Here is a 20,554-nt window from a genome sequence, read left to right on the forward strand (position 1 = left end):
GGAATGATCAAAAAAACCCTGCAAAGTCCCACTGGCTGCTGGGGAAAGCCTTGGCACTGCCTGCACCAAAACCTCAGCATCTCAAATGCTTGGGCAATGCAGGACACCTCACTTCTCCCTGGGTGTGCACAAATGGCCAGGCAGGTAGGGGCAGTAAGAGTAACCTCCATCCCAGGAGGCAAGAGAGGGTCACTAACGCATCCCCTCCAGCTGTAAAATATCATAAAACATCGGGGCCTGAAGGGACAGCAAAGAGATGCCACACAGAGGGAACTCCAAGGGAAAGGGAAAAGAGATTTCTCTCAGGTTCCCGCAGAGACGAAGCTGGCAGAGCTGCTGCTATTGATTCCTGTGGCAGGCATCCCACTTCCTTGCTGTTCACAGAAAATCAGCCCCTGGGATCTGATGGGAAGAAAGAGACGAGGATGGGAGGGTCTCCAGCTCAGGAATCTCAGCAGTGAGCTTGGGCATGGATTTTTGGTAGGTAGAGGAGAAGGAAGGTGCCTGATGCGCAGCTCCAGCACCCGGAGAGATGGCGACAGCCAGTGCCTGCAGGAGGGAGCTGTGAAAGATGGATCCTGGACGCTTGCTGCTTCTCACTCCCTTTCCCATGCCTGGTTTCTCCGCGGGGCTTCGGAGCCTCTCAGCCGGGCGGCGGGAGCGGGGCTGGCAGTGGTGGGAGCAGGGACGCGGGGCTTGTGGCGAAGCGGAGAGGCGAGCCCCGGGGGGAGAGCGGCTGTAGCTTTGCTGCTCAAGGCTTAATGCCCTAAGAGCCCAGCTGACCCCTGCTCAGAAGCAAAGGGAAATCGCAGGCACTCGGTTGTGACGGGCAGCCGACGATGCTGTGTTTTCCCAAACCATGACGGGACAAAGGTTTGGGAAATGCACCACCCTTTGCCTGCTGCTCTGGGGCTGCCTGAGCTTTCCCTGGAGTGATGCTGTGGGGTCCGGGACCGCCTCGCCCGGGGCAGGACACGTGAAAAAGGGGCTGCCCAGAGACATTGCCAACGGGACCGATCCGCACAGCAACATCTCAGGTACTTGAGCGAGCGACCGCCGCCTCGTCCTCTGTGGTGCTGCCTGGGGCTCCACAGTGCAGGTGTGACGGGCGAAGGGCATGGGGACAGGCTGGTGATGGTGCTTTTCCTGGGGGGCACGGAGACATGCCTCAGGCACCTGTAGTGGTTGAAGGGCTTTATGTGGTCCTCTTGGCCAGAGGAGCTTCTAGGATCCGGGAGAGGTGTAATGTCAGAGGCAAAGTAACTCGTCACAGGGAGGAAAATAGAATGTGTGAATGTTTTCCTTTAGGAGTAAAATTCTTCTCCATGTTAACCTCTGTGCACATCATGATGGGCCAGCTGCCTGGCCACACCACAGGCTCACTGAACACATCCCTGTCCCTGAGGGCTGAGCTTCAACCCTCAGGAAGAAATGAGGAATGGAGATTTTTTAAAAGCACACAATCACCGAATGCTGAAGGTGGCTATTTCTTCATTCTGCTTCCTAGACCAAAGCATGGATCACAGTAGGGACACAGTGTTGGGTCCACCATGGGGTGACTGCACACCCAGAGCAGACAACCTGCCCACCTCCATGTGAGGGCAGCAGCACAGGACAGCCCATGCCATACTATTGAACCCTTTACCTTCCCAAACCTTTATGAACTGTTGTTACCAAAATGCCTGCTGGGAACAATCCCTGGGCCACTTTATCTACAAATGGTGGTGAAGGATTGTTGGGAAAGGTGTTAGCCAGTGCCGGATAATTTAACTGTACAACAAACAGATCCTGTCCAGGAATCCAGGCATCCTCCCTGGCACCACTGATTTTGTACATACAGACATCTCCACTGCCTGTTAACAGTATTGCCAGACATGAAGAAAGTATGATCTTATGCAGCCTGATTTGCTTCTTGCTACCCCTTTGGAAAAGAAGCCAACATTATCTCAACAAAAGCAGAAGCAAAACAAACCTCTCCCACATCAGCTTCACTGCTGTACTCTGAATTACCCTTGAAAGTTCCCCCTAAGCTAGACACAGCACATTTCTGCCCGTACTTTCTTCAGCAAGCTGGAACAAGGACAGCATTAAAGATCCAAAGGATGCAATGCAGAAAGGATGGATCTAAGCAGGTCAACTGAGTTATGGGCAATAAATTAGGAAAAAAAATTAAAGGCTGGCATGGAAAAAAAATCTCTTTATAGTATAGTGTTTTCACTGCTTTGAATTCCATTTGAGTAATATTCTCCCTGAATATCAGGGTATTAAAAAATTTTTGCCCTCTTCATTTCCCCACCAAGAGTAGCTCTGGACCCTGTCCCAATCTGCACCTTTCTTTCCAGTCCCACTTCCACCATTCAGTAGCCACTCATGTTGCAGAGTTTGCGACTAGAAGACTGATTTCCAGATAAAGCTGGTAGACTTCCCTACATCTGTCCTTTAGGATTACATGAAACATTTCAGAGACTTGCAGGACCTGCAGGAGTGATGGCTGGGCAGCCTTTTCAAAAGCATCACTGGCAGGGGCTTATGCCATCACCTCCACTTAGTGTCTCCCCTTCTCCCCCAGCACCCTGCACGGCTCTCCCACCACCACGCCATGGACACTACTATGTGGACAGAGGCTCAGGAGTCTCCCTGGGCTCGGTCCTTGTGTACTGGTGCCAGGAGGGGTACCAGCTGGTGGGCAGTGAGAGGCTGTCCTGTCTCCGCCGGGAGAGCGCATCGTCCTGGAGCCACCCTCCACCCCACTGCCAGGGTAAGGAGCCTGCCCTCATCACCCAGCCCCTTGTGTCTTGTGTCTCAACAGGGTGCCACCTAATTGCTAACTCGGGAGGGGAGGTGCAGCCACCAGCCCCTTGCGTGGGGATTTCCTCATTCTGGCCAAGGTGGCAAGGGCAGGAGGAGGAGGTGAGGTGCCCCGGCACCCCAAAAAGGAACAGCGGAGGTCCAGCTTGACCAGGCTGGTTGTAACTGTCACAGGTGAAATGCCAGCAGGATCCCTGCATCAGTGTTTCATGAGCCACACAGGGTGAGGGGTTGACAGAGGGATGAATTCACCTGGCATCAGCTCAGCAGATAACCAGGCCTTATCTCACTCCCAGTAACCAGTAGAGAGGACACCATCTTGGGCCAAAGCCTGGTACCTGCTGATGCCCAGCTCTGGGTATCAGGCAGAGGAACTCCTAGACACAGCCCAAAGTTTTCAGCAGGTGGAAAGCTGAACTCTGTTATAACCCAGCAGGTGCTGCTTATGGAAGCACATGCAGAGCCCTCCCATGTTCTGTGTCACGAGCTCATAGGGAAGGAAAAGCTGAATGTTGAAGAAACAAAGTTTATTGCTTTAAAAGCTTCCTCTCACACACTCTGGGTTCTGTACATATATAAAATCATTTCAGGAAAACTGCCCTAAGAAAGTTACATATTTTTGCAGCTTCTAGTGAAACCACAGAATCTGAAAATGCCATATAGTTTCTGCATGAACTGTATTCCTCATGCCAGACATTGAGAAATAAAACCCCCCATGGTGCCCTTTCAGAAACACTTTATGGGCAAGCCTGTGGTGCAATAGTTGGGTAAAAAAAAAAAGGTTGGAATGGAAAAGGTCTGCCACATTTGCTTTTGCTGCTTCTCTCTCACTTGCTCAAAAGCCAACAAAACAAATCTATTTTTAAAAGGTACCATCTCATGGAAGTCAAATTATAAACACAAAGTGCTGCAATGGTAGGACATGCCTGCAAGTACTTCACCTCAGAAGCACCCCAGGCAGCAACTTGCCCTTTAAAAATAAGAACAAAAATAAATCAATTTGCCTCAGTTCAAAGCTGGAAAACCAGGTGACACACAATCAGTGAGTGTCTTTCATTCATAAAAGTAAACACAGCAATATAAAAGCAATAAACACAGTTACAGCAGGTTACAGGTACTCCTGTAGTAAAACATTCATTAAGCTCATTAGCAAACCTTGTCTTCTCAGCTCTAAACAGAGGCTGCAGTTTATGCAATGCTTAATGAAAAATAAACACTTCAGACAACAATAAAAAAACCCCATTCCAAACCTTAAACCACGCCATGAGTTCCTAAAGAAAAAAAAAATTCTTAAGATGGCTTTCTGAAAAAAAAAATCCCTACTTGTTCTCTTTGAAACACAAAGCAAATCTGTTCTTTCAGAAGTCTTAGTCTGGTTATTTTGCAAGGGTCACTAGGTTGGGGTTCTAAAGTTTGTGTGGTTTATTATTTTGAAAACCTAGACATAAAATCTTTGCACATGTTAGTGAATTCTTGCATATTATTTTGCCCTTGGGCTGGGAGTTAAATCCCTAACTCTATATATTTACAATGTAAACATCACTTAAGTTTCCTTGACAGCTTAATCATGATGTAATTTATCTGCTGGTTCTGGATGTTCATCTTAGGGCAGGTAGAGATCACAGACTCTGATTGACCATCAACCCACGGAAGAAAATTCTGAAGGAAGTGGCTATTTTTTAACAGTGAGGGTGGTAAAACACTGGCACAGGTTGTCCAGAGAGGTGGTGGAACATTCAAGGTCAGGTTGGTCAGGGCTCTGAGCAACTCGATGCAGTTGCAGATGTCCCTGCTCACTGCAGCAGGGTTGGACTAGATGGCCCTTAAAGCCCCCTTCCAACCCAAATAATACTGTCCTTCTATGATCATGTCCATCAAAGTTTCCAAGGAATATTTTTTTTAATTTTACAAGCCCAGTTTCCTTTCAAATACTTATGCTTCAGCAATCCATTTTAAACTTTTTTCCTTTTTAAATATTTCTCCTTTTTTACCTTTTTTCCTTTTTTTTTTTTTTACTTAACTTTTTTTCCTTAACTCTTTTTCCTTTAAAAAAAACCCTTTTGCCTTTCAACTTTTTATTTTACATTTATTTTTTTCCCCACAGATCCCTTCAGTAAAATATATGTTATGTATATATGGGTATATATATATATATAGCATATATATATATATATGTTATGTATATTCGTGTTAAAGAAAACCTGAATCTTTGATTCAGGGCTCAGTTCGTGCTACTGTTATGCAAGCAAGACACTTCGGGTGTTTTCTGCTCTACCTGATTATTTTACTTTAACGACCTGAAGAAAACATTAAAAGCCAATACGATTTCATAGAATCATAGAATTGGCTGGGTTGGAAGGGACCTCAGAGATCATCAAGTCCAACCCTTGATCCACTCCCGCTGCAGTTACCAGACCATGGCACTGAGTGCCACATTTCCCCCTCTCCTGCTCCCCCCCAACTTTCTCGGTTATTGAGCCGGCACAGCATCCCCCATAACTTTTCAAAGTATCTTTTAATACCTATTACACCCTGAAGCTTAACTTTAGGTTATCCACAACGGGGAGAGCAGGGCCGGTGAGGGGATGGGGGGGGTCGCACCCCCCTCCCCCGCTTCACCCTCGCCCCCTTCTTGCCCCGCAGTCGCCCCCCAGCCCTCGGCCACCGGATCCCGCGCCGCGGTGGCCGCTTCGCTGCTGAGCGGGGCCGTGATCCTGGCACTCTCCGTCTCCTTCGCCGTCTGCTGCTGGCGGGATAGGGCGAGGAGAAACCGAGAGGGGTGAGTAGGGAAAGTCTGTGTATGGGGGGAGAAGTAATTAGGGTGGGGGGAGAGGAGCAGCCCGGGGTTTCTGGAGCTAAAGGAGAGCCGCTGCTGCCATCTGCTGAGACACCCGTAATTAAAACGAAGGGATGTTTGGCCCCGAGGAAGAAAGGGGGGGGGGGGGGGGGGAAATCAATTTGGGGGGGGTAGTGGTGATTGCAAGAGAGGTTTCCTGCAAGAAAACCTGCAAAGCTAGATTAAGGAAAAAAAACCAAAACAAAACTCCCTCCATAACAGAAGGGAAAATAAAACAAAACAAAGCAGGCAACATATAGAGGATAGGCTAGGCGGTGGTAATACCCCTTTTCCCAAGGCTAATTTCAGCGGATGCTGGAGGGGGAAGGAGGAACATCCCTCCTCAGTGAAGGACTGGGAGAGAAGCCAGGGTGAGGAGCAGGGCTGGGTGAGCAGAGGTGCCACCAGCCAGGAGCATGCTCACAGGGTAGCATCTCTGCAGCTGCACTTCCCTGTGTATCCAGAGTAACTGTCTAGTGGGACCTCCTTGGTTTTTGCCAGTGGTGGTATCCTCGACAAGGGATTGCAGTGACAGGCACCACGCAAAAGCCTACCAAGGATGCAGCTTTAGCCCAGAGCATAATTACCTATTAGGAGAAGCCCAAAAGTACAAAGACTGAAAAAAAAAAAAAACAACCAAACCTCCATGAGAGAACATCTCCACTTTTTAGCAGACATTATCCATACCTCTCCCCAGTGCTTTGTCCTTCCCCCACCCTGGTGCCTCACTGGTCCAACCTCACCTGCACACCTTTTCTGCAGGACTGAAACAACTTTGGTGCTTTCCTCTGGTTGTGGAGGGAGCAGCAAAACCACTGGGTGATAACCTTGGTTTAGGATACAAACGTGTCAAATCTTTTCAGATGGGTAAATGAAAACAGCCAAAGATGCAAAGAAAGCATCTGCAATGGGTGTCTCTCCACCTTGCAGGCAGCAGCACAGGAGGAAAGTCAGAGGAGGGTGGAAACAGCACCCTTCTGCCCCCGAGAGGAGGAGGAATGCTTTTGGGAGACTGAAGCACTACCACCGACGGGATTACCACCTCTCAGCCCACTCCAGCTCCGTGTTCCCAGGGGCATTCTCAGGCCCCAGTAACCTGGCTTTCCAAAGGTACAGCTCAGCCCTGCACCGTCCTTCTCCCTCCAGCTCCTCACACAGGGGCAAGATCTTCTCCCTGACCCCCTGAAGGCAGGAGCAGCCAGATGCAAAAGCTCACATTTAAGCAGATCCCTGCCTCACCCTCCCACATGATCCTCACTTAAAGAGGGAACCAGGGCTCCCCTTTGCTCTGCCTCAGCATCACCCGGGTGGGTTGCAGGCTCCCATCAGCATAGTACTGCAGCACCTTCTTTCTCCTTCTTGACTTTACCAGGAGCCCTGAAAACCTGCCAAAGCTGCCCCTACAGAGCTGGGACCCTGAAGCACTCATCTTACCCCAGCTGGTATTACAGCCTGGGACACCACTTATCAGCACCAGGCCCAACCAGCCACCCCACAGCAGACCGCTGCCTGCCATGCCCTGCCCTGCAGACCTCCCGAGGGACCTGCTCCCCCTCTACTACAGAAGCTATGAGTAACTTAAGTTCTCCAACAAGTCTGGGGGGCTGGTTTGAAGATTTAAACTGCCATTTAACTTCCTCCTTTTTTTTTTTTTTCTTCTTCTAACACCATCAGTTCCTTGAAACTCTGCAGAGCTCATGAAAGAATTTCACAAGAGCAAATTAATGCACCTGTGGTTTCAAATGGAGAAAACTTGCCACACTTCCATGTTGAAAGTATTTTTTATATAATCCTCCTATTTCTTTCCATCTATGTCCAGAAGGGGACAAGCAAAATTCAAGCAGAAGTTCCTGCATTACAAGCTTAATTGATCATTTTAGTGAGATGCACAGGGCCATGTCCAAGCAGCTCCAGCTTAACCTACAGGCTGAGCTTGTGCAGACTTTCAGATTTTAAACACGAGAGTCTGATTTTCTGCACAGGGCTCTTTTAAAGGCTGAAAGTGAAGACAGCCAGTTACCAGGAACAGGGAATCTATGTCATTAGATAATTGAAAGCATTTACAATTCATTGCACTTGAATGCAGGCTGAGATTTAAAGGTTTTTGTTGTTGTTCTTCAGAATTCAGCATATCCTCCCATTTCTATACAGACAATCTTAGACTTACAAGATGCATTGACAAGGATGCAAAGATAGCCAGTCAAGAGGAAAACATGAATTTATCTTTAATACAAAGGGCCTGGGACATTTTGGAAAAAAAGAAAACCAGCACCAGCTTAGGGGTTTTCATCCCTTTCGCCCTGCATTAGAAATGCACATCAGGTGTATCAGGACCTGCAGCAACACCAGAAGAGCTTGGCCTAAGCATTCAGAAAGCAATGACACCCATGTATCTGCCTAGGATTTCCTGTGTGGAAACAGAGGGACGTGTTCCAGGCTCTGCATGCAGTCCCTGGACAGCAGTTTCAGGGCACCTCGGCCCCCGCTTCCACCACAGGACAGACCTATGCCTACATTGCATGCCTGACAGTCTGGGCACACAGGGCTTGTTGAGTAACTTCACATCATATGTGCACAGAGATGTTGTTTGGGTCTCAGGAGACATCTCAGTGTCAGTCAGAAGAGGTGTTGGCAGCTGCATGCATGGGGCAGGGAATAAGAGCAAGCAGCCAGGATATGAACCTCCCTCCCCAGGCATCACCTGCCATCCAGTGCTCAAGGATGCAAACAAGGATAGTCAAAACAATCCTGCTGCCAAGGCTAGGAGGTTTAGTCTGCTGATTTCCTATCAATGTTTGCATCACACTTCAAGGAAAGAAGCCTTAAAAGATGCAAGGTAGCATTTGTGATAAGGCAGGACCCATGAGGGGACACACGGGAACCTTGGCAATTCATCCCCAGAAAGAAGGCTGGGGAAACTGGTTTTTTGTATTTCTAATAATAATAATAATAATAAAGGAATATCTCCCCATTTCAGCTCCTGTGTCTTCCTTTCGCACCACCAAGCTATGGAAAGTATGGTTTTGGGGCTGGATTTGATGGGGGAAGGAGAAGGTAGTAAAACTTCTACACTTTGCTACATTTGATGCCTGCAGTGGCCATTTACCAGCAGCTGCACCATGAGAAAAAAAAAAAAACAAACAACAAACTTTTATTCTCCATAATACAACCAAAGCTGTAGAAGGGACAAGAAAAAGAGGACCTGCCCTGCCTTTCCCTTTGGGTTTTTATCCCACCTTTACCTTTTCCTCCTCCCTCTATTTTCAGCCAAGTCTAACACCCATGGAAGGCAATAATCCTGCTTCCAGGTAAGCTGCTTCTGTCTCCTGGAAGATGCTCACAAGAGTGCCCAAACTCTCTGTGGAAAAGGTGCTCCACACTCAGGGGTCAGATGTGAATTCACACAAAGTGTTTTGGGCTCTCACGACTTCATTGGTGCCAAACCCACAGACTGCCCTTCCACTTCTGTTTCATAAAAATAGGTTTCATGCACAGGGATTCAGCCAGGATCTGCCCTGAACAATTTCTTGTTCATAGAGGAAGGAGTCATCTTGTTAGGAGACAAAAATCATGGAAACAAAACAAAACCAAAAAAACCAACCCCAAAACCCAGAAGGGAAACTGATGGGGATGGGAATTAAATGTTTCCTGTCTGTTTCCTTCTTTTCCTCTCCCTTGCTATGTTTTAAGGAATCTCACTAAAAAAAAAAAACCTCACTATAAAAAAAAAAAAACCTCACTATAATATCCCCTTCTCTTCCAAGAGCTTTTTATTAAAAATGTACATTTGGGACAGTTCGCTATTTCTTTGGATCTGAGTGAGGCTTTAAAAACAAAAGTGAGATTTTTTGCTACATAAAATTAGAGATTGACACCTGCTTTCACTGAACACTGAAACAACTCACATTTTAGATACAGAAAAACCCACCTTTTGCCAAACATGTCCAGAAAGCTGCTGATTTTGAAGCGTTATAACAAAAAGCCAGCATTTCCAACAAAAACCTGGCATAGTAGTTTTTCATACAGAGAAAACAATCAACTTCAAAAAAGCATTTTATACAACCGACATTCAAAAAAATTATCTACTCGACAAAACTGACAAGTTTCCCTGGTGTAACACTTTCCTGACTTTTTTGTGTATGCAAACTTAAGCTTTCCACCACAAAAATTTGAACCCCAAGCCATGGCAGACTTAGCCAAGTTCCTCCACCAGGGAAGAGAACAGCCAGGTCTTCCTCGAAAGTCACCTCAAGCTTGCAGGAGACTGAAACCAAAAGAAGAAAGGTGGGTTAAGGGCAGGAAGCCCAACTCTACCAGAAGTTTCCCCAACAACTCCTAAGTCTTTACCTCAGTTCCTTTTCACTTTAGACCAGCATGGCAAGGAGCCAAGTTAAGAGGAGCCACAGGTGGGTGCCAGAGGTGCCACAGGAAGGCACCATCAGTAAAGCAACAAGAAGCACTCTTTGCATTTATGTGCCAGAAGAGGAAGAAGAAGGAAGGTAACCATGTAGAAGATTTAAGTAATTTTTAAACAAGAAGAAACAAACTTCACAAGCCTATAATCCCACACATCCTCACTACATTACTCAAGGGTTCCTGTTGGGAGCATCATTTCCCCAACCTTTCTTCACCAGAGAAGCACACAAGGTGCTGCCCTTCCCCACGGTTCCCCCCCTGCAGATCACCAGGGAAACTCCAGCTTTCTCCAGGCTAGGGAAGGAGGTTTCCAGCTAAGATCCTGGCATCCCTACTGGGAAGCTGAAGCTCCAAGAGGTTTAGTTGTAATGCTTTATGCAACATCAAATGCAATATCCTGTTACTCAACACATCACATGTCACATTTATGTTTGGTTTTTTTATTTTAACTATATACCTGCACCATCCAACAGAAAGGCAGATCCTGGAACTGGAGGAAAACATCTGAAAGGGGACAGAGATATCTGCAAGGCCAGCTCAGAGCCAATTCTGTCCCAGGCAAACCTCCCAGTCACTTTCTGCTCAGTGTGTGAACAAAGAGAGGAAGCACTCTCAGCTGTCTGTTGTTTTGGTTTTTACAACGAGATTTTAAGCTTCAGATACCACACTGGAAACCTCAACCTGCGTGCTCATCCAGAAAGAGCTTAAGAAGTTTTGGTTACAACTTCAAATCCTTCAGTGAAATTCAGCATTCCAGCCTCCTAGGTCTGTCAGTGCTGACAGAAGAGGTTTCAGACCCTCTATGAAGATCTGGGCAAGGTTAATGTAACCCATTACATTCCAGTGTTAAAGCCATGAAACTACAAAAGGATTCTAAATGTCATCTTCAAAAGAACAGCCACCCTCCATAGCTTTCTACACCACCATTTCACGTGTCACCGTGCTGGTAAAAAGGAGAGCTGAGCAAGTCCTGCCCTCTAAGCAGCTCTGAAATGGAGAGATATTTGTCAGACATTAAATCTGAGGACTGGCAGAAAGAAATAGTAATCTAGCAAAATTCCATGGGAGAAAGCAACACTGTCTGTGTGATGATTGCATCCCAATGAAAGATTCCATTTTTCCACCTCACCTGTGTTGCAGGAGGTGGCCTCCTTGTGACCACCATGGGTCAGGAAGATCATTCTCCCATTGGCTTCAGTTTAACAAGGGCTTTTCTGTGTTGTTTTCATCCATAGTGACACAACCCCTGTTCGAATGCCTTCCACACCTAGTATCACTGCATCAGACCACCCCAAAGCAGTGTCTTTTATCAGCAAAGCCAGTAACCAATGTGTTGCTGCCACAGTTTACCCAATTCACCTCAAACATCTACCTTGCAGCAATTCAGACCCCTGCATCCCCATAACTCACTCTAAGCTCCCTGTATTTGTGTGCCAAGAACCTCATTTGGAAATTTCTACCTCTGGAGCCTGCACTTTGCCACATAAACACAACAGCAGTAAGCCTAGGGCCAAGATGAACCCCAGAAAAAGGGAAAAAGAAGATCTTGCTCATACACAATACTCTCATACATAGATCAGAGCATACTAAGATTACACAATTTCTTACACTGAATCTCCAAGTTATGACAATACCTTTTTCCTCTTTAGGAGCTTTGTTTAGAGTCACAGCTACAAACAGAAGAAGACAGAGAGCTGTTTCCCATCAGTGGAACATTCCAAAGTAGGGAAAAGAGATGCTGAGTTTTGGGCAAAGAGGAAGGAGCTGTAGAATTTCTTAAAGTTACTACATCCACATTCAGGTTAAACGTGGCACTAAATCAGTGACATGGAAAGCACCTCTCCAGCTAGCCACATGGCCAGACACTGCTGGAAGATGTAAAGCAACAGCTACTTTCTAATGCATGGATTCAGATCAAAGTGGCACTTCACATTATTTGCTCTGTGTGCACTGAAAATTCACATCACTGGCAGCTGGGCTGGATGAGAATTAATCCCCCTCAGGAAGTCAGGAGTACCTACAACCCCTTGACGTGGCACTCGAGTGCCACTCCAGTCCCCTAACCCTTCAGAACCCTTCACTGTGCCACCTCTCAGCATTTCTTGACACACCTCAGTTCTGAGCAGCAAATTCTTATTCCAGCACTACAGCTTTCCCCTGAAGGAACTAATCCCAGGCAATACAGCACCTGACATGCAGAGGATTTAAGTAGGCTGGAGACCAACACCAAACCTAAGCTCCTCTGCAACTTAAGGCAACTTACACACACCCTGAGGAGAGGAACAAATGAACAGCACCAAGGTAACTGTTCTACAGTCTCTTCAAGTGTATTTTTTCTCATCTTCCTTCTTCCTCCGAGGAGAAAAAAAATAAAAAAAAATAAAAAAAAGGTGTTCCAGCCAAAAATCTCCACCACTGCATGGCCAGCTCTACCAAACTGTAAAAAACCTAAACCAAAACAGAACAAGCAAGAGCACAAAGCCAAAAAGCCCCCCAAAAACATCAAGACCGAAACAAACAAAATCCAAACCACATACACAGAGCCACCCCAAGAAAACCTAATCACTCTGCATTTTCACTAAAATTCAACATCTTGAATTCCTGTGATTAAAGGAGCATATAAGAAAAAAATCCCAAGTTTTTGGACAAGAGGATCTATGATGGAGGGGAAGGAAAATAAAAGTTTGCAGTTCAAGAACTAGAATACAAGCTCAACTTCATTAATAAAAACTGTCATGGAAGCCACCAATGGTGTTTTAATTATGCTTAGTGCAGCTGTGTCAAACCACTGCATTTCTAAGGGCATTTACCTGCTCACACTTGACTTGCAAGTAGGAAATGGAAGTTATAAAAGCAAAGGAAAGGAATTTATGCAATGGCTCTTCACCTTACCTAGAAGGTGACATACTCCTTGCTATAATCCACAGAAACATCATTCTCTTATTAGGTATTAAAAAGAAAAAAAGGCAGACAGGAACCCTTAGTATCAGTCCAGCTCTGCTGGCTCCCAAATTACCATGCTTGACTTGAGAATTCTTTGAAAATGCAACACAACCTCTTGAACCAATACTTTCATGGCTAACAACTGCTTGCCTTCCCTCAGCACACATCTCTATCCATTTTTGAGGAGTCTGGTCCATCCTCCTTCTCCAGTTTCATCTTCAGCAGACACCATCTACTAAATATGTTGCTAGTCCTGGGTCACCAGCCTTTTCATCAAGCACTATTTTTACCTTAATGCAAGGAAAAGCTGCAAGTGTCTCTACAATATACAAAAGAACAGCCCCTGCACTGAGATGGTAACATGGACAAAGCAGAATTTCTGTTGTAGAAAGAATCGGTCAACAACAACAAAACCCTCAGAAGAAACTTGTGTTCCACACAGTTAACAGAGTGAAAATGTCAGGTTCCTTCCCACCTGGGGTGGGTGCAGCATCAGACAGCTGATAAATCTAAAACTAGGCTAAAAACTACACCTCCACACATCAACTGAACACTGATGTCATAACTGATTGTTGTAACACCAATGTTATCCACCAAGTCTTTCTGGGGTTGGGGAGTACCCTAAAGAAAAAAATTCTAGTTGTAAACCTTCTCCTGAAGGCCAAGAGTTTGTCTGTAGGCCAAATACACAAGCAGCAGGGAACAAGCCCTCTCCTCAAGCCAACATTTTAATGTCAGCAGACCATGGGCACAGGTTTCCCCCAGCACATCCCAAACTGAGGCAAGGAGCATCAAGAACCAACAGCAACAGCAGCAGCTTCAGGAATTGCTGTGGTACCCAGGAAGCAGTTACAGCTGCTTGTTGTCAGGAAGGTCTAAGGTCTAATGCTAAAGGTCCTTCTAAAATAGGTCCTTCTAAAAGAGAAATGCTAAAGGTCCAGTCTAACAACTGGACCAAAAAAACAAAAACCAACCAACCAAAAAAAAAAAAAACAGGGGGGGGGAGGGGGGAAAAGCAAGCAGCTCACAGCATCTTCACCAGCACTTCCAGACTGTTCGTTCGGGGTTGTACCCCCAGCAGGGGCAGCAGCAAGCACTGCCAGAGGGAAGGAGGTGCCCAGCCTGCAGTCCCAGGGGGCAGAGCTGCTCCTCCCACCCCCAGCAGTCAGAGCAGGGGATGGCACAGGGGCTGACTGGGTGACACAAACATTGCTTGCTTTGCAGGGCAGTGTTGGCACCAAAGGGTGTGCACATTCTCCCCAGTAACTGGGGGAAAGCACTGATCTGCAGACACGATACCTGTCCAGAAACAGCACATGCAGCTCCTTCACACGGATGGCAAACATAGCATTAAGCAGCAGCAGCACAGGTAAGGGAAGAGCAAAAGGCGGCTGTCATCAACAAATGACATTGTACAGAGCAGGATATTTAGAGGCACTTTATGCAGTTTCAATGCCTGGCTCCCCTGTCCAGCAACCAATACAGGGCAGGGAAAGGCCACTCTCCCAGCCCCCAGCTCAGCAATGAGAATTCCTTCCCCTGCCAACAGCAAACATTTTAGGAGAGCAGCCAGCTCTCCTCATCTGTTCAGCTGACATCAGGTGAGAAACCCTTCTGCATGGGCAGCTCTAGGATTTCAGGTTCTCCTGCCATCCTCATGAGCTCTGTAAACCCAGCACTACAATCACAAGGTTGCTGGTTTCACCCCTGGCTGGAATGATAAAACCTTGTTGGAGGCCTCCTGTGTGTCAAGATCTCTTCATGCCCTTTAGTGGAGTGACAATATTTCACACCTTTAAGTGAGGATGCTGACAGAAACAGGGAGTTGTAACTAGAATTCTCTGGCACACCTTCAGACACATTATTGCACAGACATGGCTCTCTGTCCCAAGTGCCATGGCATTTAATTCAGAAAGTATAAACAAGTTTTTCAAGCTTCAGAAACAGGATACTACCAATAAAGGTTAGAGACAGCCTCTACCTAGTGCCATGAATAAAAACAATGAAACCCTTAAAATTTGAAGCCTGTATGCTTTTTCCACCCTTCAATACAGAAGTCACCATGCAAAGGGGTATTTCCATGAAAAAGCACCTCCAGTTTAGATGAGCAGGGGAAAAAACCCAAGCAATGACATACAGTTTTACGAGATGCATTAAATTAAAAATCCAAGTTAAAAAACAAAAAACAAAAAGCAAACATGAAGTCATCATCAAGTTTTCTGTTTTATTTAAGATTTTAGTTTTAATTCTGAAGAAAGAGGTACATTTCCTTGGTTTTAGTTTTAGCATCAGGTTATAACCATGTTTATTTATCTGTTTCTTTTTTCCTGTCTTTTCAATACTGCACAAATGTCCAGAAACTACAGGGTTAAGTAAAAGCTGCAGGCAGAGGAGGTCAGAGGTTGCTCCTGATGGTGATCATGTGGCCCCAATGCAGTGCTATCCCAGAGTGCCCTGTTCAGGTGAATCTTTGTTGTTTTTTTTTAAATAACAAAAAAAAAAAAAAAGAAAAAAAAAAGAAAAAAAAAGAAAAAAAAAAAGAAAGAGAGACTAACAGAGGAGACAGAAAGGCTGAAGTAAATATCACTCGTGTTTCAGCTGCTTATTATATTATGTATATGCTAGGTATTAAATCTGTGAATACTTTTAAAACATTAAAGTTTAATTCTAAAGCCAAAATTAAAGAAAAAAATCTTATGCTCCCCTCTTTAAACCACTCTTTAGTAACATGCCAGTTACTCACAGATAAGTGTTTTCTCTTTCAACACACTTCATGTCAAACTCTGACCTGACACAGTAAAATCCTCTTCTCAAAGAAAAAACAAAACCAACGTAGCAATTTCCCTGTGTAGTGCCACACTGACTGCAAAATGAATGCACAGGCCACTGCTTGCTCCACATGTTCAGTAAATTCGTTTAAATTAAATACTTTTTAAAGTTTCTGCATTTGATTCTGCATTGCATTTTTTCCCCTACTGCAGACTGACACTTTTCCACTAGGCAGAAATACTCATGTGCAAAAGACGTAAGACAGTAATATTCTCCTTAAGCAGAGACTGCATTTAGATTTCTCTCTCTCTTTTTTTTTTTCCCCCTTAGAATGGTAAGAAAATATTTCAAACAGTGTATTTCAAACACTGGCTTGGCAGAAACTTAACGAAAAAATAGTCATGACCCTGTGATGGCATTGCATTTGGGGGGGAGGTTTGATCAGGAACTGGATTCTTCAGAAAGAAAGATATGACAGGGAACAGTAGGCGGGCATGGGGAGGAGTCAGGGCGGGACACTTCCTGCATTTCTAACGTTTTGGGTTTTCTTTTTCTTTTTTATTTTTTTTTTTTGTTTCCTTTTTCTTTTTCCTCCTTTCCTAATGACGATCCAGCGCTGAGCTCTGTAGTAGATCTGTGGGGGTTTTACTGGGGGGTCTGAAGGCTGTCTGAAAGCCTGGAGGTGGGGAATGGAAGCTGGTGGGATTTGAAGGAGGAGAGTAGGGATTCCAACTGGCTCTGTGCAGAGGGATCTGTGTCCCGAAGGGGTTACTGTGGTGCGTCTGTGATGGTGCTGCACTGGGGCCGTCCACCTCTGTGAGGGCCTGAAGAGATTTTAGCCAATGTGGAGGATTGTCATCTTGAAGGGTGTCTAAACTGTTTCCTGTGGATGCTGGGATACCTAGGAAGAGAAGAAAAAAAAAAAAAACAGGGATAACAAGTAAGTCAGAGCGGAAGCAATAAGCTGAGCACGAAGGAGGCGAGTTTAACCTAACAAAAAGCAAAAGTGAGAAAACGTGATTAGTTTGTACACAGAATGCATTTTACATTATTACATAGAATTACCCTGCCCGCAAAACACTTAACATTAAATCCAGAGTGGAGAAAGTTCCCCCTCAGAGCACTTTTTCATAAAACACACCTTTTTCTACCAAATGTCCTGCACGAGGACTGCATCCATGTTGACATGACCTTGCCGCACCAAGCTACCAGTACCCTGCATGCTTCACCTCCTACTCTGCCTACTCGAATCATGCTTCAGCCTCTCTAACAGGGAAACACAACCAGACAGCCTTATAAAAGAGAGCTTTATAAACAAGTGGAGTATGTCCCTTTTTTAATACCAAAGCCCAGTGAATGCCTTCAGTGCCCGAGGAGCAGCGGCGCGATACCGGACATGCCATCCAGCAGAGGGGACACCTACATTGACCCTACAGATCAGCACTGATCCACCTGGCTGCCTGCCAAGGTTCCGGGCATGCATTGCAATTGACATTGTTTTGTTACAACCTAGCAGTTCCACAAAAAAAAAAAAAAAAAAATTAAAAAAAAAAAAAAAATTTAAAAAGAAAAAAAAAAATTCCTGGACCCTTGAGGTTTTGTAGATGGAAGCTGGAAGAGACCACCGCATACTGACTTTTTTTTTTTTTTTTTTTTTTTTTTTTTTTTTTTTTTTTTTTTGCTTTTTTTCCAGTTGTAAATCAATTTGTGCCAAATACCCATTTTGATGGTTTGCCAGCAGAGCTGAAGGAGTGAGAAAGGGTTACCTGTGATGATTGCGGGGTCCATCCAGCTGCCAGGGCTGTCCCAATTCAGGCTGTCGGTGGTGGCAGTGTTGGACGTTGGAACACTGTGGTTGGCGTTGGAGGGGGAAGAAGCATTGGGCAGTCCACCAAAGTTGATGTTAATGTTCGGTAGAAGTGCCCTTAGCCCGTCCTGCCATTCCTTCATATTTAAACTCTCTACAGAACTGCTGTTGTCTGGGAGATTTACCAACAAAACAAAACAAAACAAAAAAAAAATGAAAGATAAAAAAAAAAAAAAAAAAAAATAAAAAGCTGAAGTTAGAAACAGATCTCCTTCTTTGGTGGGGTATGGGATTTTGTTCTTACTTTTTAAGTTAAGCATTTAATACTTTCCCTGTCCAGGAACTAGTGTCAATATTTATATGATTGATGAATCACTTGGAAGGGTTGGCAGGTTTTAAATGAAGAGTGGGAGAAAGATTTAACTCCTCCCCCAACTAATATTTTCCCCCCCTTTTTTTGTTTATTTTTTAAGTTCAGAGACTCAAGTATATCCAGGGCACAGTGGCTTTCCCTCTACTATTAATAGGGGAAAACCAACCAGATCCTTTATGAGAATACCTCTGATGCAACCTAGATAACCCAATTAGGCTGTTTAATTAATGGGCAGGAGGTCCAAAAGTGTAATTTTCTTTGAAGTATATTAAAATGAAGAAAGGCTAGATAGGGCTTTGTAATAGAAACCGAACATGAGAAACCAGGGAGGTCGAGGAATAGCACAGAAGTTTTTTTTGTTTTTTTATAGCTTGCTCATTCACAGCTTACAGATGTTCTTCCGAAGAAAACGGTAATTAGGTTCTCATTAAGTTGCAGGGAGTGCAATTTCCTCTTGCAGTTGAAGAACAGTAGTGAAAATTCTTTAGAGACCTTTCAGAATAACACCCAACATGGCAACATCCTCCAAACTTTGGTTAAAAGCAAACCAGCTCAACACCGTAACAGTCAAATCCCAACTATTTGCCTGAATGTTTCAGAATATGTACTAAAAAAGGATAAAAGGGTAATGTGGCCATTAGCATTACAGTAACCATCCCCAAACACAAACCTTTCTAGATGTGCTTTCTAGTACTTTCACAAGTGCTTTCTAGATGCTGTCTAGAACATACTATGAGGTTGCAGATCCATCCAACCAGACATGAGTATCCGAGTGTTTAATCAGCCAATACAGAACCTCACACTTCATTAAATTCTAGTCAATCATATTTGAAAAGAAAGGGTTGGGCAGAACACTGGCAGTACACTGTCAGAAAAACCTTTACACCTTTTTTTCCCCCCTTTTTTTTATATACATATATATATATAAAGAAAAACAACTCTAACCCTAACTTTTTTTTTTTTTTTTACCTAACAAAGGTTAGCTTAAACCACTTTTTAGCAAGAAAAAAAAACCATCTCTCCCTGTCCTAATTGAAGAGAGGACCTTGACATCACTCAGAAGTGTCACAGTGAGATGCCTATATAATATTGCTACTTCATCAACAGGGGAAGAGATTTAAGTCTTCATGGAAAACCAGAAAATACCACTAGCATGCAATTCTCTGTGCTGGAGAGACAAGAACGCAGTCTCACTTGCTATCAAAACCTGCCTCTGTAATTTTTTGAAAGCTTAGTGCTCAGGAAGACCTGATGTCTCAAGCAATTACCTTTTTATAACTGCAGGGGGGAAAAAGAGCAAGTTCTTGAAATTCTGTGCTTTCATGCAGAATTTTTCCCCAGGCCAGAGGTTCTTTTAGAATAAACTTTGTATTAGATGCTGCAATTCAGCGCAGAACTAGAAAGGAACTTCAATCACAATTTACAGCAAGTCCATGTCACCAGGGGAACTTCAAAACAAATTACTAAGTAAATCTGCTGTATCCACTTTGCCTGGGATGAATGCTGGAGCAATGCATTCATTTCTACCCCTGTGCATGTCTAAAGCAACTACTCCAGCACAAGCATCCATCTGGATGCATAAATGTCCCCTACATAGCAGGACGGCAGCTGACACCTGGAACGCCTGTGGCCAGGCAGGATGATGCTGCGCATGGAGCACGGACAGGGATAATAGCAAAGGGTGTGCTACAAAAAAACATCCTCTGCCTGAGCAAGTTTGCAGAATACATTTGACTACAGACTCTGGAAGGTTCACTTCCAGAATAACTGCTGTCACTCCCCACTCACTGACAGAGGCTGGGAAATCACTCTTCCTCACAGGCTACAGTGTAAGGTGTACACACACCGTGAAAACAGCTCCTGAGCATTCCCATAAACAAAGACAAGACAGGTCAAAGTAACCCCAAAGCCCACCTGCTACTACATGCATTATATTACATCTAGAAGTTAAAATTCTAAGTGCTATGGAAGAAAGCAGCAGTAACAGAACTGCAGCTCTGCCTCAAGAAAGTAGACTAAGGGTAGGTTTTTAGGAACAACTTAGCACACAGATGCAATCCAGCCTCTGGACATAGGTGTGACTGTACCCAAACACTGTATCAGTGTTCTCTGTGGGGCATGGTGTACAAATCACTTCAAGTGGAAAAAAAAGTAGTCTTATCACCAATTTGTTCTGTGCTTAACATTGAGCCACAGTGCATATAAGGCTTTCACTTCTACTTTCATTTCTCCTACTGTAAATCAAATCTACTTCCCGACTTCCTGTTCCTTCCAGCGCTCCCAATTTTTCTTTGCAATACTGATGCACACAGTACTGTTTGGTGCAATACATTTTTACATTTTTTTTACATTTTTCATTCAAACTTGAATCTGGGGTAAAAAAAAAATTGACTAAATTTTTTAAAGCCATTAGTCAGAAATATTAGTAGATACTTGCTCGCATCCTTCTTGTACATCCACAAGCCTATTTGAGATACATCCTGTTTTCATATTTCAGAACAATAGTAGCCAGCTCACCATCACAGAAGTGACTGCAACTGATTCTGCATAGTACACCATTAGTTTCCACTTTATTTTCTCACCACTGCTTCCAACAGCTTGT

The 20,554-nt window shown here is 44.7% G+C and overlaps 2 protein-coding genes across 9 annotated transcripts in view; one reads left to right on the top strand and one right to left on the bottom strand.

Annotated features, from left to right (window-relative positions):
- Positions 1-494: 494 nt before the first annotated feature.
- Positions 495-8,620, top strand: LOC139791120 (sushi domain-containing protein 3-like). Its single transcript, XM_071732935.1, has 5 exons — positions 495-1,037; positions 2,570-2,758; positions 5,452-5,587; positions 6,575-6,754; positions 7,017-8,620. Exons 1-5 carry the CDS (start codon positions 860-862, stop codon positions 7,219-7,221), a joined length of 888 nt encoding a protein of 295 aa, XP_071589036.1. The 5' UTR covers positions 495-859; the 3' UTR covers positions 7,222-8,620.
- Positions 8,621-15,500: 6,880 nt separating this feature from the next.
- CNOT4 (CCR4-NOT transcription complex subunit 4) overlaps positions 15,501-20,554 on the bottom strand; it is a 78,699-nt gene continuing 73,645 nt past the window's right edge. For 4 of the 8 annotated variants that reach the window (XM_071732939.1, XM_071732937.1, XM_071732938.1 and 1 more), the window contains 2 exons: positions 17,539-17,751; positions 15,501-16,673 (listed from right to left, as the gene is read on the bottom strand). In XM_071732939.1, coding sequence (XP_071589040.1) covers positions 16,372-16,673; positions 17,539-17,751 — 515 coding nt within the window. In that variant the 3' untranslated portion in view covers positions 15,501-16,371. The remainder of the gene's footprint in view (positions 16,674-17,538; positions 17,752-20,554) is intronic. The other 4 variants (XM_071732943.1, XM_071732942.1, XM_071732941.1 and 1 more) reach the window with 1 other exon arrangement.

The sequence above is a fragment of the Heliangelus exortis genome, chromosome 1, assembly GCF_036169615.1.
Source record: "Heliangelus exortis chromosome 1, bHelExo1.hap1, whole genome shotgun sequence".
NCBI lineage: Eukaryota > Metazoa > Chordata > Aves > Apodiformes > Trochilidae > Heliangelus > Heliangelus exortis.